We start from the raw sequence: 18,052 nt of genomic DNA on the forward strand, positions 1-18,052 counted from the left end.
TTAAGTTATTTTAGAAATGTGTAATGTGTTTGTTTGTTTGTTTATTACTTATTTTAAAATGTTTTCCGCAAAATACTTCAGTGATATATTTTAATTAATTTATATATTTATCAGTAATTTATTAGTTAAAAACCTTGGAATCCCTAAAAAAAATTCACTCCGAACATCTTTGCAATCTATCATTAGGATGATTATTTTTGCATGTGCGAGAACCACCAGGTGTCTGTGAAGTAGCCATAATGGAAAATAATGCAAATGCATGAACTGTGTTTAATATATGTAAATTAGTCCTGTGAGTTAAAGGAATAGTTCAGCCAAAACTAAAACTGGTCGTCATTTAGTGACCCGTATGACCTTTTCTCCAGGTGTTCTGCTTGAGTCTCAGATGTGATTAAGAATGACATGTCCTGATGTTCTGTAAGGTCACAGACGCAGTAAATCTTTAGTGTTCAGCAGACTGAAAACACATCTACTGTTCATCTGTACCAGTCTGTCCTGATCCTGCAGCCTCGACTCCATCTCAGTTGTGTCCGTTTAGTTTGTTTTTGTCCAAAGTGATTGTTCTAGTGAAGATATAGCAGAATTGTATTTTCATGTAAGTGAAATAGCAGCTGTAAAACATGACGTCTGGAGATTTTGGGCAGTTTGTTTTGAAAGAAATTGATGCTTTTTTTCAACAAGGATGCCTTGAATTCATCAAAAGTGACAATAAAGACACAAGATTTCTTTTTCAAATAAATGCTGTTCTTTTGGACTTTCTATTCATCAAAGACAAAAATATCCACAGAACAACTGTTTTCAACATTGACGATAGCAGACATGTTTCTTGAGCAGCAAATCAGTGTATTCGAATGATTTCTGAAGGATCATGTGACACTAAAGACTGGAGTAATGATGCTGAAAATTCAGCTTTGCATCACAGAAAAAAAATTACACTTTGCAATGCATTCAAATAGAAAGGAGTTATTTTAAAATGTAATAATGTAATAATAATATTTCATAATTCTACAGTTTTTACTTTATTTTTAATCAAATAAATGCAGCCTTGGTGAGCAGAAGAGACTCCAAACTTTTGAATGATAGTGTAGATCCACACACTCAGCGGCATCATTTGAGGACAGACAGAGCAATGTTTAATGCCACAAAGTACTACAGTATTACACTTACTGTTGGCTTACTTACAGTTGTTTCTGCATGTTTAACTGAGATGGAAATTATATTTAAAAAAACACACAGTTCACCTCTGGAAACTATAACCTATTTTCCTTCCAGAAGACGATGTTAACCAGTGATTTGTGTTATAATGGCAGATGCGGCACTGAGCAATCTTATCATTTTGACACAAAATGTATTTTTGACTGTGGAATAGAATATTCAATCAATGAAATGCAGTGTAGGTTATGAGCTGCTGCTGCATTTCTGTTTTCTTTCCTTTTCTTTATAGAGAGTTTTGTACTGCATGTTTGGAAGCTCTAAAACACTCATTTCTGATGCTAAAAATGACTTAAAATGTCACTTTACTTCAGCATTACGATCAGATGGCATGACTGGGTTCACACAAATGAAGCTGTTTTTATGAAACTCATTGTGCCTCACATTTCCACAACAATAATACAGAGAAAACGGAGGATGAGGGAATTTATATCACAGTAGTGGTTTATGTTATGATACACAGAAGTTATTCATTGAAAACTAATTGTGTATAAATAAAACATGCATTAATTACACCAATATTCAAATTTTGGGGATTGTTTTTTTTAATGTTTTTGAACATGCTTAATGCTCATCAAGGCTGAATGTTTATTTGTTAAAAAATACTATAAAAACATGTGAAATACTATTACTGATTTAAATAACTGGTTTCTATTTGAATATGTTGTCAAATATAATTTATTCCTTTGATCAAAGCTGAATTTCCATCATCATTACTCCAGTCTAAAGAAATCATTCTAATATGAGGATTTGCTGCTCAAGAAACCTTTCTGATTATTATCAGTGTTGAAAATAGTTGTGCTGCTGCACATTTTTTTTCGAAAATGTGATACATTATATTTTTCAGGATTCTTTGGTGAATAGAACGTTAAAAAAAACAGCATTTATTTAAAAAATATCTTTTGTAACATTATAAATGTCTTTACTGTCAGTTTTGATCAATACAATGCTTAATTTCTGAATAAAAGTATTAAATTCTTTAAAAAATAAGTGTATATATTATCCAGTTAATTACTAAAATAAACCATACCATGTTTTGTTTTGTTTTGTTTTGTTTTGTTCAAACCAAAAACAGACACATCCCGCTCTCTATTTTCAGATTTCGCTTGTTTCATGCTCAATCTCACATTTAAATAATAAAAAGCAGTTCTACACTTTGATAGCTGTGCACTGATGCATTTACCACAGTATCAACAATGGGGTATAATTTCCTAATGCAACATATTGAAGCTACTGCTGCTTTCATACACATCCTCATTGTCATGCGTGTCAGATTAAATCTGCGGTCCGCTGTGACTAAAGTCTATAGTCTGTCATCAGTCTGTCTGTCCATCTGTTGATTCAGTAAAGCTCACTTGCATTATTAATGTCTGCAGTCACATTAAGCAGCCATTTTTCAGCAGCTCATTATAAACAGATTGTATCTGTTGGCCCTGATGAGAAACTCTCCATCTCTCCGTTACAATGCAGGAGTCAAACGTCCTCCAGATCCGTGATGTTAGCGCTCGCTCGCACTCTTTATCTTAGTCAATCAGAAATTCATTCGGCTCGTATCGCACCGCCCCGCTCGAGATTAAAGGATGATTAATAAGGCTTCTGATGCGTTTACACAGCCAGAGCCTTTTAAGACGACTTACAATTCAGTCGCTGACATCCAGTGGCGCTAATGAGATGTCAAACATCTGACAGACGCTCACACATGAGGGGTCAGACATTAACATCGCCGCTCGCACTTTCATGGTGGAAATTAATAATAAGAAACTTGTCCGATCTACTTCAGCTGGTGACTTTTGACACTTGATATTGAAGCATCAGCTAGTGTTTCTCAAGTGTCTTCACATGACAGTTTGATAATGTTAGACTACCTAGCAGAACAGCTGAACATGAAATAAAAATTGATTTTATGTATTAAACTATTTAATTTCCTAATACACGTTCCTTGTCATGTGGGTGTTCATTAAAACAAATTAATTAATGTATTTATTTATTTAACATAGCCTTTCATCATATATATTTTAATTGCTCTTCCTCTGAAATTATTTTCCTTTTCAGTTCACATCATCCTGGACAGTAATAATGTTAACTGGCTATAATATAACTAATCTGTTCATATTATTTATTTATTATTTTATGTTGTAGTATCTTGCAGTACTATCTATCTATCATCTATCTGTCTGTCAGTCTTGTCTATTAATTAAATAATGTTCTTGGTGTTATGTGTTATTTAAAAGGAGTGCCTTTATTTATTTATTTATTTATTACAATTTGTTTCTTAAATCATATTCTTGGTGTTATGTGTGTCATTCAAAAGGAGTGCCTATATTTATTTATTTTATTTTATTTTAAAAGAAAAATGTTAAATTGTATTTATTTATTTGTTTGTTTTTTTTGTTTTGATTTTACTTTTAACCTTTCAGCAAATTGTACTTGCTCTGCTTCGAAAATTACTTTAGTTTTTGATGTCCATCATCTTGGACAGTAATAATGTTAAATTGGCTGTAATATAAATAATCTATTTATATTGGATTTTATTTTGTAGTGTATTGTAGTGTATTTGGGCTTTTATTTATTTATTTTAAACTATTAAATTTTTCAATACATGTTCCTGGTCTTATGCATGCAATTTCAGTAAAATGCATTTATTTATTTATTTATTTACATATAAACCTTGAACCAATTGATCTTGCCTTTGAAATTTTTTTTTCAGTTGATGTTGTCTTGCATAATAATAATGTTAATTATCTGTAATGTAAATAATCTGTTAAATAAGTGTTTATTTCAATGTTGTGTTGCGTTTCATTGTTTATTGAAAATCCCCAACCCTGAATAATTGAATCAAAAACTCTCATATATCAATAGAAAAAGTTTCATTGCTATATTGTTGCAAGCAAAAGCTTTTAATACAAAACATGCTGTATGTATTGCTTGCTTTATTTCCATCTTATGTGTCTTGAGACTCCTGCTTTCTGTTGGGAAATGGTAGGAAAAGGTCTACATTACATAAATGTACAGACCAGTGAGTGAACATGACTGCTTCTCAAATTATGCCACATTACAGGTATGAAATGATCTGGACGTTCAGCTCTTTGAGTCTGTTCATCACGGTTTGATTGCAGACTGTCATTTTGCAGTGATTTGAGTCTCTCCTTTCTGTTCTTCCTCTCCATTCGCTCTTTCTCCTTTTCTTCAGCGGTGACGCAGTTAGAGAAGTATATAAAGATTTCTTGTTCTCTCTCAGTTCATTAGCGACGGCCTTTATTGAACTAAGTGGATAGAACGTTTTTAAGTCTCTCTAATATCCTCCTAATGTGGTCTCAGTGTGGCGGAGTTAAAGACCTGATTAAATTTATCATCTGTAGTTTGTGCTTTCTCTCCGCACACTGAACGTGGCTGTAGCTCTGTGTCAGGAATGACATTATTCTGTGTTTAACTGGCTGTGTTTATGGTTTATTTTCTACAGACTGTGGTTAAGAAAAAAACACGCTCATTTAAATATGAAAATGAATGGATAAAGTATGGCTGTGATGTCGTTTGCACTAGTTCTCGTTGAACAGACAGTGGCTAACGTGATTTTTTTTCTCTGATTCCAGAGTCTTCCTGCGAGCCATCAATCAGTACGCCGCCGTACTCAGCAAGAAGTTCCTTGATCAAACCAACTTTGAGCTGCAGGTGAGAATCTTTTTTTAATATATTGCTTGGAACAACCGAGGAGATTTTGGTCCCCATCCACTGCCAGTATATGCTAAATCCCCTTATGTGTTCAAGAAAAAATATCAGTGTGGAATGACATGAGGGCAAGTTGACGTAGTCCTGGTCATGTACATTTATGTATGTATAGTATACTATTTATATATTTATTTATATATTCATTCATTCATTCAAACTTGCTAGGCCTCTGAAACTACTTTCCTTTTCAGCTGAAATAACTTTGAACAGTAATAATGGATTTAATGTAAATAGTCTGTTTATATTGGCTTTCATATTGTGGTATATTACCGTATTTATTGCATTTATTTGTTTTATAAATACATGTTATTTATTCATTTATTTTCATTCTTTTATTTATTTATTTATTTTTACATTTATTTGATTTGATTTGTCATTTTGTTTTATTTATCTTTTACATAGCTTTTTCATTTGACATACTTTTAGATAATAATGTTAATTGGCTGTAATGTACATAATTTGTTTATATTGGGTTTTAAATTGTAGTGCATTGCAGCATTTATTACATTTATTTATTTTATACAATTCATTTTCTTAATACATGTTCCTGGTCATGTGCATGTTGTCTAAGAGAAATTTACTTTACTTTACTTTTGTGTTTTGCCTTGCATATGACCTTTCATCTAAAGAAGAAACCCGCCTACAAAGTTTCTTTTGTTTTCACTTTTCATCTTGGGTGATTAATAATTTTTTAAAAAAATTATGTAATGTAATTAATCTGTTAAATGGGTGTTTACTTCATCGATGCTGTCTGCATTTCTTTTGTTGTCATTTAATTACATTTGTAAATGTTGGAATTATACCACCTAAATTGAGTCAAATTTTGTGTTCAATGCAAGAGAGAAAATCAGTTTAAACATTTTTAGGTGAACTGTCCATTTAATAGATTAATAATTAAAAAAAAAAATGATTTAATGTAATTAATCTGTTAAATGGGTGTTTACTTCATCGATGCTGTCTGCATTTCTTTTGTTGTCATTTAATTACATTATTTGTAAATGTTGGAATTATACCACCTAAATTGAGTCAAATTTTGTGTTCAATGCAAGAGAGAAAATCAGTTTAAACATTTTTAGGTGAACTGTCCATTTAATAGTGTACCTGTATAATGCATTAAGACTAGGCGTGCTACCAGAAAACAACAAAAACAAACATATAGTCTTATTTATGAAAAGCACATTTTTTAATCGTCACTTTTGGCCTGGTTGTGTTAGAGGAAGTTCCAGCAGGGATCATTAAAGTTCTCTACCAGAATAACTCATGACAGGCTAATAGGCTGCAATTTCCCAGCATCTGATTTGAATATTTGAAGCGGCTCTTCTCTGAGCTTTGTGCTCGTGTTGGTTGTTGCCGTTTGGTGGTTATTCTTATCCCGGTCCTCGTTTTACCCATGAACCCATCTGGCGATGCACACTCTGGCTTTCAAGAGACAATGAATTATTTTGAAATAATTGTTGAGTGGCATCAGCTCTTCTGTGCTTTAAATAGCAGTGTGTGCACAGACTGTTGCTCATACTTATTGTTCGTACTTATTGCTCATACTTTGTTCAAATCTTTCACACTAAGTGTTAAACTAGTATGCATAACCCATTCCTCATTCTCTGTGTTATAAAAATGAGTGATTCCTCAAATGTCTTGATGAGCATTACTTTAATAACTGATCTCTTCTTTTTCTCTCAGCTGTGGAATAACTACTTCCACCTCGCTGTGGCATTCCTTACCCAAGAGTCTTTGCAGCTGGAGAACTTTTCGAGTGATAAACGGGCCAAGATCTTCCACAAGTAAGCATTTGTATGACAGACACCTACCCACAATGCACTGCTGCATAATACGAATCATTCATTCACCCTTTGGCCATTCAAGATGTAGATGAGTTTTTCGTCATCAGAACAGATTTGGAGAAATGTAGCATTGGATGCTCTGCAGTGAATGGGTGCCGTCAGAATGAGAGTCCAAACAGCTGATAAAAACATCACAATAATCCACACCACTCCAGTCCATCAGTTAACATCTTGTGAAGTGAAAAGCTGCATGTTTGTAAGAAACAAATCCAACATTAAGACGTTTTAAACCATTGTGTCCTCCATCCATAATATTGCTTTCTCCTATGGAAAATGTTGTGTAATCTGAATCAGGAGAGAAATCTGCACCGATCAAGCACTGTTTACAAGCCAAAACAGTTCTAAACACACCGCTTTTGCCTTCTCAATGCTACAATTCTCCAAATCTGTTCAGATGAAGAAACAAACTCATGTACATCTTAAATGGCCTGAGAGCGAGAACATTTTCAGTAAATTTAAATTTTTGGGTGAACTGTTCCTTTAAGGAGGCACTAACACAAGAAGAGTCAGCAATTTAAAGTTGTAAGGAATAATGAATGCATATAAGTTTCATCTGGTGGGGCAGAGAAAGGTGAAGGAAATTTGTTTTCATGAAAACATGCATTGCTGTTCAAGCCTTCAAGAACAAGAGACAGCAGGACTGAGTGAGAGAGCAGTGAAGAGCCTGTTATCTGCTCCAGGAGCTTCTGTCTGTCTGCTGTCGGTGTTTGCCTGTGGCGTGAGCTCATTCTCATAGAGACGGATCACTGTCTGTCAGGACTCTTCATCCTCTGGAATCACACAGCCTCTCGAGCGGCTTCCTCTCAGGATCACAAAGACATGTTTCCTGAACCACTCATTTTCTCAGGACATACGGTGCTGGTGCCAGTAACAACACCTCTTTCTTGAAGGCATTTTTGCTTTTTGGTTTTGGGTGAATTCACAGGAATTGAATAACCAGTGATCTCAGCACCAGCCTTTTCTTTTTCTCAGGGGAAAATATGATAATTAAATATACAGTATTTTTCAGATAAATGGGACCTGTACAGTATTAGATGGGATGACATCAGCAATCTTTTTCATTTATCTATTTATTGGATATTTAATATTATTGAATTATTATTATTATTCGCTTATTTCCCCGTCATCTAGCACAAACTTAAAGGGAAATCGAAAGATTTAACCCTTAAAGGGTTAGTTCACCCAAGAATGAAAATTAGGCTGTGTTTTACTCACCCCCGAGGCATCCTAGGTGTATATGACTTTCTTCTTTCAGACGAATCCAGTCGGAGTTTGTTCACCCCCCGGAGCCGTGTGAGACATTTTTTTTATGGATGGGCGCTTTTTATTTCACTTCTTTTGGACTGAAGCACTGCAACACCCGCTGACTGCAATGATAGAGCTTGGAATAGCCAGGACAATTTTTAATATAACTCCGACTGGATTCTTCTGAAAGAAGAAAGTCATATACACCTAGGATGCCTCGGGGGTGAGTAAAAAAACAGCCTAATTTTAATTTTTGGGTGAACTAACCCTTTAAAGAGTGTCTCTTAAAACTTTCTAGCCCTTTAAGAGCATGTTTGAGCGATTTGCTAAGAACGTAGTGATGGAATAAAAGTTTGTTTATTTATTTATTTATTGTTTTTAACTATTTTATCCAATTTATTTTATTTAATTAATAAAACAGCATCAAACTTTAAACAATTACTTAATTCTGCCAGTAATTTTAATTGGCCATAATAAGTAATAATGTATAAGTAATTTATTAATAATAGTCCATAACATAAAAATAATTCAGCTAGATTTTAACATCACATTCCTTAAAAGAAATAGTTCACTGAAAAATATATTTTGTGGCACGGAAATGTCAAATCTGAATATTCTAATATTCTGCACTTCCTCAAAGGAAAAATGTTCTGAGGATGAGCAGTTGATATTTTTGGGTGAACTGTTTAATTTTAATACCAAACGTGTGCAAAAATAAAAGCACGCAGAGCTCAACACATTGTCAGCTGTAATGGAGTTGAATTTGTTTACTTGCTGACAGCATTTCAACCTTGATTACACTTCATGTCCTGGAATTCTACAAAACCCTCAAAAATAAAGCAGCACATGGTTGGCATTTTGAGGGCTTTCATCAGAAAAAGTGCTGATGTCTTGAGGATATCTTGTCTCATATTTCTAACAATCTGTTGGGCTGTTCTGTCTTTGTTCTTCGGTGCTGTTTGCCTCCCGTCGGGCCTCTTTCAGAGCCGTAGCCTCAGCTTTCATCAGTCCGTTCTCTCTGTGTTCTGCTGGAGGTGTCATGCTGACCTGAGAGAGGCTGCTATTGCTGCTGCTGCTGACTCTTCACTCTATTGCTTTTTTCTCCTCATTCTGTCTGTCCTAGCCCAAACTTCACTGCCATCACAGTAAAGGAGCATCAGGCCAAAGCTTTCACCCGTTCTCTTACTGGAGAGCCTTTGAGCCGTGCCTTTATGAAACTGTAGACTGTTGCTCTGTGGTGTTTAGGATGTTTTCTAAGTAGATTTGGGCGTTGCTATGCAGGACTAGGGATTTTTGTTGGGCGTTGCTATGCAGTTGCTAGGGTGATCAGGTTGTTTACTGATGTGTTCTGGGTCTTTTTTAGGGTGTACTCACACTAGGCGTTTTGAACCGTGCCCGAGCGCGTTTGACCCCCAAAGCCCGGTTCGTTTGACCAGTGTGAGCGCTCCGTGCCGCGTTCGGGCGGCCCTAATGTTTAGCCGGCCCTAGCCCGGTTGGAAGAGGTGGGCCAGGGCACGGTTCGGTTGGGCTCGGGCGCGGTGCGCATGCAGTGTGAGCGCTAACCGCGCCGGAGCACGGAAAAGATACTATTTTGTGTGCGCTACTATCATCATTACGACCGCAACCATATTCTATTACTACTACTACACAACACTTTTCAATTAATTTAATTTAATCAAGTATATTTAGGTTTATAATGGCTCTGGTTCTTACCTTATTGATGAACAAGAAATGTTAGTGCAGTGTGAGTGCAGACCAGCGGGGGAGTGGGGAGGGGGGATAATCGTGCTCGGTTCAAGGCAACCGTGCCTAGTGTGAATACACCCTTAGTGTGTTGCTATGCGGTTGCTGGGGTGTTCTAAATACGTTTAGGTTGTTGCTATGTGATTGTTAGGGTGTTCTGAGTGGGTTTAGAATGTTGCTATGCATGACTAAAGAGATTGGTGTTGCTGTGCAGTTGTTAGGGTGTTCTAAATAAGTTTATAATTTTGCTATGTGGTTGTTAGGGTGTTCTAAAAGGGTTTAGAATGTTTCTATGCAGGATTATGGAGACTGGTGTTCCTATGCAGTTGCTAGGGTGTTGTAAATAAGTTTACATTTGCTATGTGGTTGTTAGGTTGTTCTAAATGGTATTAGGAAGTTGCTATGCAGGACTAAATAGATCGATGTTGCTGTGCAGTTGCTAGGGTATTCTAAATAAGTTTAGGTTGTTGCTATGTGGTTGTTAGGGTGTTCTGAGTTGGTTTAGATTGTTGCTATGCAGGATAAAGGGGATCAGTGTTGCTATGCAGTTGCTTGGGTTTTCTAAATAAATGTAGGTTGTTGCTATGTGGTTGTTAGGGTGTCCTGAGTGGGTTTAGAATGTTGCTATGCAGGACTAAAGAGATTGGTGTTGCTGTGCAGTTGCTTGGGTGTTCTAAACAAGTTTAGGTTGTTGCTGTGTAGTTGTTGAGGTGTTCTGAGTGGGTTTAGAAAGTTGCTATGCAGGACTAAAGATATTGGTGTTGCTATGCAGTTGCTATGGTGTTCTAAACAAGTTTAGGTTGTTGATGTGTGGTTGTTAGGGTGTTCTGAGTGGGTTTAGAAAGTTGCTATGCAGGACTAAAGATATTGGTGTTGCTATGCAGTTGCTATGGTGTTCTAAACAAGTTTAGGTTGTTGATGTGTGGTTGTTAGGGTGTTCTGAGTGGGTTTAGAAAGTTGCTATGCAGGACTAAAGATATTGGTGTTGCTATGCAGTTGCTATGGTGTTCTAAACAAGTTTAGGTTGTTGATGTGTGGTTGTTAGGGTGTTCTGAGTGGGTTTAGAAAGTTGCTATGCAGGACTAAAGATATTGGTGTTGCTATGCAGTTGCTATGGTGTTCTAAACAAGTTTAGGTTGTTGATGTGTGGTTGTTAGGGTGTTCTGAGTGGGTTTAGAAAGTTGCTATGCAGGACTAAAGATATTGGTGTTGCTATGCAGTTGCGAGGGTGTTTTAAATAAGTTTAGGGTGTTGCTGTGTGGTTTTTAGGGTGTTCTAGGAATGCTTGCTTGGTATTTCGATTGGTTGCCAGGGTGTCGCTGTCCAGTTTCTGGGGTGTTCTGAGTGTTTTTAGTGTGTTGCTAAGTGGTTGCTAAGTGGTCACTGAACTAAACAAACCCCCCCCTTAAGTCCGTCTCATAGTCTGATCTGTAGACATGACTTGTGTTTTGAGAAGAGCAAACAGCACTAATAGAACAGGAGCGCGTGTCCCTCGCACTCCTTCATCTGTCGCTGTACTCCGTTCACATCTCGTTCAGCGAGCGTCCCGTGAGCTGACAGGTGTTGGTGTTAACAGCCTCGGCTTCCTCTTCTGTACAAGTGCGAGGGCACGCTGTCTGTCTGCCTCTCTCGCTCTGTCACCGCGTACACTAGAGACACAAATTATAAAGCAGAGCTTAGCAGGAAATGGGAGGTGAGGGAGGAGGGCTACAGGAAGTCAGGAGGAGGAGAAGTAATTAAGGGAGCGGGTCAGTGGAGTCAGCATGTGAATGGATAGATCAGACAGGGAAAATGAAGTGTCCGAGAGGAGTATGAGCAGAAACATTCACTATCTGCATCTGAGATGCATGCTATTTCCAGGGTTATTACAGGCTTATATATACAGTATATATATATATATATATATATATATATGAAATTAAAATGTGAATGGAAAATATAAAATAAAAAAACAGATTCAAAATATTAATAAAAACTATTATAGTATCTTAATGATACTAAAATAACACTTTTACAGAAATGGCTTTTACAGAAATGCACCGGGTCAACAGCATTTGTAGCATAATGTCAATTGCTTCAGGAAATAATATTGACTGAAATAAATAAAAATAATGTCTGCTCTAGTGTACAGTACTGTAAAAATGTTGTGGATAGGTAAGATTTTTTAAAATAAAAAGTTTCTTATACTCACCCAGGCTGCATTTAATTGATAAAAATACAGTAAAAACAATAATAATGTGAAATATTACTACTGTTTTAAGTACCTGTTTTCTATTTGAATATTTTGTCAAATGTAATTTATTCCTGTGATGCCAAGCTGAATTTTCAGCATCATTACTCCAGTCTTCAGTGTCACATGATCCTTCAGAAATCATTCTAATATGCTGATTTAAAAAAACAATGCTGCTTCATATTCATGTGGAAGCCATGCTATTTATTAATTAATTTATTTATTTTTCAGGATCCTTTGATAAATAGAAAGTTCAAAAGAGCAGTATGTTTAATCAATCCTTGCTGAATAAAAGTATTAATTTCTTTATGAAAACTGTAGACATGTTTACCAGAATAACACATTGGTATTGCTAAATTAAACCCCAGATCACACAGAGTTGAATAACGTCCTGGTCAGACTCGAGATGAGTCATGTGATGTGCTTTACATGCTAGCATGCATCTGATCTGCATCATCTCTGTCGCAAAAATGATTCAACATCAGGAACGAGGGTCAAACGAAGGAATGAAGAGGGAGTTGTGAGAGGCTTTACTGCATGTTAACTGAGCTCCGACGCGCCTCGTCCTTGTCATCATAAATTACCACTGGATGAGAGCGTATTGACAAAGCAATCAATGGTGGCTCAGAATTCAGCCGAGGCCCACAGGCATCCCAAAATGTCAGCGTGTGATGACACAGTGCTAATGAATGGATGCCAGGCCCGCAGAGGTAAAGCATAAGGGATCTGTCTTCATGCCGCTTTCTTCACACTTTCTTTGAATGAGAGCGCCGGTTCGGGACGCGTCTGCGCTCTCGTCTTCTGTCCACTTCCTAAACTCGTTTGACGTTGATTCTGAACAGCTTCTGCTCCTTTTTCTGAATCACAGATCATCCGTTCGCTCCTGTTAGAACAGTATTGTGAGGGAGGCTAGCAAACCGTAAATGTTTCCAATTCCAGGAGAAGAAATTGAAATGTTCTGATTTCATACCTCTGACTTTATGAAGACATTTTGCTAAAGTCTTTTTCTTATATCTTCATATTTCTCTTTTACAGGTATCAAGACATGAGGCGACAGATTGGCTTCGAGATCCGAGACATGTGGTACAACCTGGGTGAGCCGACCTTTACCAGAACATTATTAAATCAGACAAAAATAGATGTAAAGTACACAAGACTATGTCTGTCTGTAAGTTCTTTACACATAAGTGTTCATTATTGCATTCTGGTTTATCATAATTTGCTTGTTTTTGTATAATGTTCTATAGTGTCTTAGTTTTGTATAGTTTTTGCATAGCAGCTCAGTGAAGTAACTGCAAATCACTCTATATTCTCACATGATTTTCAGCTCAAAATCACTATTTCATATGTCCATCTATGTGTTTCATAAAGAGCTGTTTTGTCAGTAGGAGTACAAATTAAAGATGCAGTGAAGCCAAAATAAAAGATTGTGGTTTTTAGACCATGTTTGATAGCTTTCAGCTCATCTATATGCTTATGTGGTTTTTACAAAGTCAACTTTTTGCGCAATTAAAATACTGTTCAAAAGTTGTCTTGGTTGGATAAGGTTTTTAAACATTTTTGAAAGTCTCTTCTGCTCACCAGGGCTTTATTTGTTCAAAAAATACAGTAAAAACAGTAAAATTATGAAATAATATTACTATTTAAATCAACAGTTTTCTATTTGAATATATTTTAAAATATAATTTATTCCTGTGATGCGCAGCTGAATTTTCAGCATCATTACTCCAGTCTTCAGTGTCACATGATCCTTCAGAAATCATTCTAATATGCTGATTTGCTGCTTAAGAACCATTTCTTCTCATTATTATTTTATTAATGTTGAAAACAGTGATACTGTAGTTTCAAGATATTTTGATGCATTGAACGAACATTTATTTGAAAGAAAAATCTTCTGTAATATTATAAATGTCTTTACCGTCACTGTTGATCAGTTGAGTGCATCCTTGCTGAATAAAAGCATATACTAATAAATCAAAACACATTTAAAATATGTAGCTTTTCTATGAGATGCTTGGTAAAAGGCTCAACCCCCATGTGTCCCGAAAAACCACGGCATCTTTAAAAGGTTTCCCAGCTTTCACGTACCACAAACTTCTGTATCGTTTCTTTTTGTAAGGCTTGCGTCTGGCACATTTGCATTGCTTACAGTTTTAGCGCTGATTCAGGCGGGTTATTTTTCGACCGAGACACCTCACGGTTATTTAGAGTCGTGCAAACGGAAATGCTCTGTAAGTGAAGGTGCTAATTAGTGGCAGGACAGTTGAGGAAGTACCGCTGTGAAAGTATTTTCGGCTCCCACGTTCCTCTCTGAAGGAATTTTTGCCACCTCACGCCTTTGGTTGTTCATTAGCTGGCGGGTTTAGTCACAGACACCAGAGATTCAGAGATGTTGGGCTGTATTCAGCACTGTGGTTGCGCGAAACTCTGAAGATTAGTCTTTTGTCTTTTGAGAGCTGTAGAAATCGTGCCTCCGAAATAGTTGTACACAGCTCACCAAAATACATAAAAGTTGTTGTTAGACACAAATGGGCACTGCGAGGAAGTAGCAGAGAGCTGATATTCCCTGTGCTGCTGCACCTGCCGGCAAAAATATCACAAACAGATCCTGTGTGTACGGCATAAAACACACCGAAGAGATCTTAAACAAATCAACTGAAGGATTCAGGCATGCTAACTGGTTTCTTCTTAACATCCTGCAGGTCCACACAAAATCAAGTTTATCCCTGAGATGGTGGGTCCGATTCTGGAGATGACGCTGGTTCCTGAGATCGAGCTGCGTAAAGCCACCATTCCCATCTTCTTTGACATGATGCAGTGCGAGTTTCACTTCAGACGCTGCTTCCAGACGGTCAGTTCTCACAGACAGTGTGATTTCTGGGATAATTGCACCCTCATTTGCATACTTGTACTTAGGGATGTAACGATTAACCGCGAGCCGGTTGAAAATAGATTTAAATATGTGACGATTCAAATCGGTTGAGATGCTAAACAAATCACGATTCAGTTAGGGGTAGGAGTTTATGTGAATGTATGTCTGAGGGGAACTTACTGTTTTTCGATGGTATTTTTTTCTTTTCCTCTTGCCGCTGTATAATGCATATTAAAGTTCATAAGTGCAGCAGCTGCTTTGTTTACAGCGGAAACCAAGGAAACACTTTAAGCACCACCTGCTGGCAGAGAGTGAATCTGCGTCTCAGTCAGCTCGTCTGCTGTTTCTGTTTCGTGCAGATATTTTTATGTATAGTTTCACAAAACTGAAGTCAAACCATTCTGTTTTTGCGTCAGATTTCTAAATTATTTATTTATTTATTTATCGAACACATTTATGCAGCATCTTTGTTTGGATCGTGATTAAAATGCAGTGGTTGCCTCTAATTTTAAATGGAAAGAGCACAGACAAAGCCTTAGTTTGTTTATATGAAGAGATTTCTTTAATTTGTGTTATTTATTTATTTGATTTGGGGCTTGTTTAGTTCTGTTATTTACATTTACATTATATTTAAATTTTGTTATTTAGCAAACGCTTTTATCCAAAGCGTCTAGTCCAAAGTGCTATATTATTATAGTGTTATATTTCAATTTCACAAAGAAACATACAGTATTTTGTCCAAGCAATAATAAAAGGACACATTTAATTTATAATTTGTCTTAAATCTCATTTTGTACAAAAAAAAAAAATTGTGAATCAAATCAAATCGGGAAATCAAAATCGGGAATCGAATCGTGAGTTGAGTGAATCGTTACATCCCTACTTGTACTGCATACTAATAGTACAGTTCATGGGAAAGTGCACTATACCGTTCAAAAGTTTGGGGTCAGGAAGTTTTTTAAATATTGTGCTCACAAAAGCTGCTTTTATTTGATAAAAAATACAGTAAAAAATGTGAAATATTATTCCAATTTAAAATAACTGGTTTCTATGTGAATGTATATGAAAATGCAATTTATTTCTTGTGATGCGCAGCTGAATTTCCAGCATCATTACTCAAGTCTTCAGTGTCACATGATTCTTCAGAAATCATTCTGATATGCTGATTTGCTGTTTAAGAAACATTTCTTTTTATTATTATAGTTAAGCACAGTTTAGCTGGTTATTTTTTTCCTTCTTTTGTGGAAAGTGATATAATTTTTTTTGATGAATAGAAATATTACATTTGAAATAGAAATCTTTTGCACCATTATGAATATCTTTACTTTCATTTTTTAAATTGAATGCATCATTGCTGAATAAAATTATTAATTTCTTAAAAAAAAAGAAAAGAAAAAAAATGACTGACCACAATAATTGATACAGGGTTTATTGGTAGTGCATTTACAGTTATTTTTAGTAGTGTCATGATACCAACATTTCAGTAGTCAATGCTAAATACAAAAAATCATGACTTTATTAACACAGCAAAAACTAATATGCTACAGAACATATTAAAATGTTTTTTTTTTTAAATATTAAAATCATATTTAAATATTAAAATGCTAACAATATAAACTGAACATGTAGTCTTCAGGTGTTTCTCAGTAATTAAACATTGCTTCTGGTTTTTAAAGTAATTATTCAAGTAAACAGACAGTTGCAGTGCTCTTAATAGAGCATGTGTGCAAATACGCATGTGAGCATTCGAACACAGCCGTTCATGATGTTTAAAAGAAAAACATTTCATTCGAAAACAGTTCATTTGCATTCTTCTAACAGACTGTAGTTCAAGATCTGCTAGTTCTGTTCTTGCATATTATCTAGTGTACAAATTCGGATGCAGCCCTCGTTCCACATCCCTCAGAGATCTTCGTCTACCTCAAAGATCACTGCTGGAAGGTTATGGATTCACTGCTTCCTCTGATATGCTTTGCTTTTATGATAATCTACATATGCGAGAGTGTCTTTGGACTGCAAACTGCAGCTTCGGTTTGATCTGAAATCTGTCACAGGTTCAGCGAGTATTTGACGCCCTGCCTGTCCCATGGGACGCACTAGTACATTAATATGAGAGCGTATTAACATTAATGCAAGTGATGACACAGAATATCAGTCACATCCATTCAGAGATTGTGATGTGGACTTTGAGTCTCAGAGCACTTGAGTCTGTATGAAGAGGTAATTGCTGTTCTGACTGCTTGATCGGGAACACTGGCAGACAGGCCCGTGTGTATAAAACCGTCCATTTCTCTCTCGTGCTTTGGTGGTGTTCATTGCGTGTTGACCTAGTCTTGTAGTTTGAGTAAATATTTGGTAAACATCAAACATTTCATATTATGTGCAATGCAATGAAATTTTATCTAGCAACCCTTGGAAAAGCCAACAATAAAATGAACTACTACTTAAAAATTAGAAATGTATTTTATTTTATTTAGTTTTATTTCTTTCAAATTTACCAAAATAAGCTGCAAATATGTATTGCACATTTACCATAGACAGTGAGTGAACTATCTGCTTGTTACATTTGTGTTTTTATCATAAAATATGTATTTTTGCTATACTACTCTGTATTTTGTTTTATTTTATTATTCTATCATTTTATTTTCTTTGTTTTATTTATTTAAAATATAACTGAAGTAAGGCACAAATATATATATTGCACATTTACTATAGACATCTGCTTTTCATGTTTGTATTTGTATCAGAAATAAATTAATTTGTAATGTTAATTCCACTGTATTGAGATTGTAACAAATACAATCCAGTCTAAATGTGGAAGTGAAGCACTATTCATGATGTCTACAGTTTATGGGCTTTTATAGCAGTTTTATTGTCCACCAGGCAACAATTGCATCAAACTTTATCAAGTTAGGGAATTTTAATTAGTAAAATTTATGCTAATAATGACATCTACAGTAGGTCTGTGAGTTATCTAACATATGAGGATGATGTGAGGAGGACAGAAATCATAATGTGTGTGTTTGCATTGTGTTTTCATCTATGCTGTATAGTCATCTTAATTTATTCTATAACAGCAGGAAGAGCAGCATCTGAAAGAAAGTCCCTCAGACGTGTGTGTGTCTGTGTGTGTGTGTGTGTGTGTGTGTGTGTGTGTGTGTGTGTGTGTGTGTGTGTGTGTGT

At 35.8% G+C, this 18,052-nt stretch overlaps 1 protein-coding gene across 2 annotated transcripts in view; it reads left to right on the forward strand.

The window, feature by feature from the left end:
* LOC107667825 (dedicator of cytokinesis protein 1) overlaps positions 1–18,052 on the forward strand; it is a 288,581-nt gene that overhangs the window by 219,969 nt on the left and 50,560 nt on the right. For both annotated transcript variants that reach the window (XM_016459540.1, XM_016459550.1), the window contains exons 30-33: positions 4,803–4,881; positions 6,619–6,719; positions 13,033–13,091; positions 14,700–14,848. In XM_016459540.1, the coding sequence (XP_016315026.1) occupies positions 4,803–4,881; positions 6,619–6,719; positions 13,033–13,091; positions 14,700–14,848 (388 nt within the window). The remainder of the gene's footprint in view (positions 1–4,802; positions 4,882–6,618; positions 6,720–13,032; positions 13,092–14,699; positions 14,849–18,052) is intronic.

Source organism: Sinocyclocheilus anshuiensis, unplaced genomic scaffold, assembly GCF_001515605.1.
Source record: "Sinocyclocheilus anshuiensis isolate Anshui unplaced genomic scaffold, SAMN03320099.WGS_v1.1 scaffold493, whole genome shotgun sequence".
In the NCBI taxonomy this organism is placed as follows: domain Eukaryota; kingdom Metazoa; phylum Chordata; class Actinopteri; order Cypriniformes; family Cyprinidae; genus Sinocyclocheilus; species Sinocyclocheilus anshuiensis.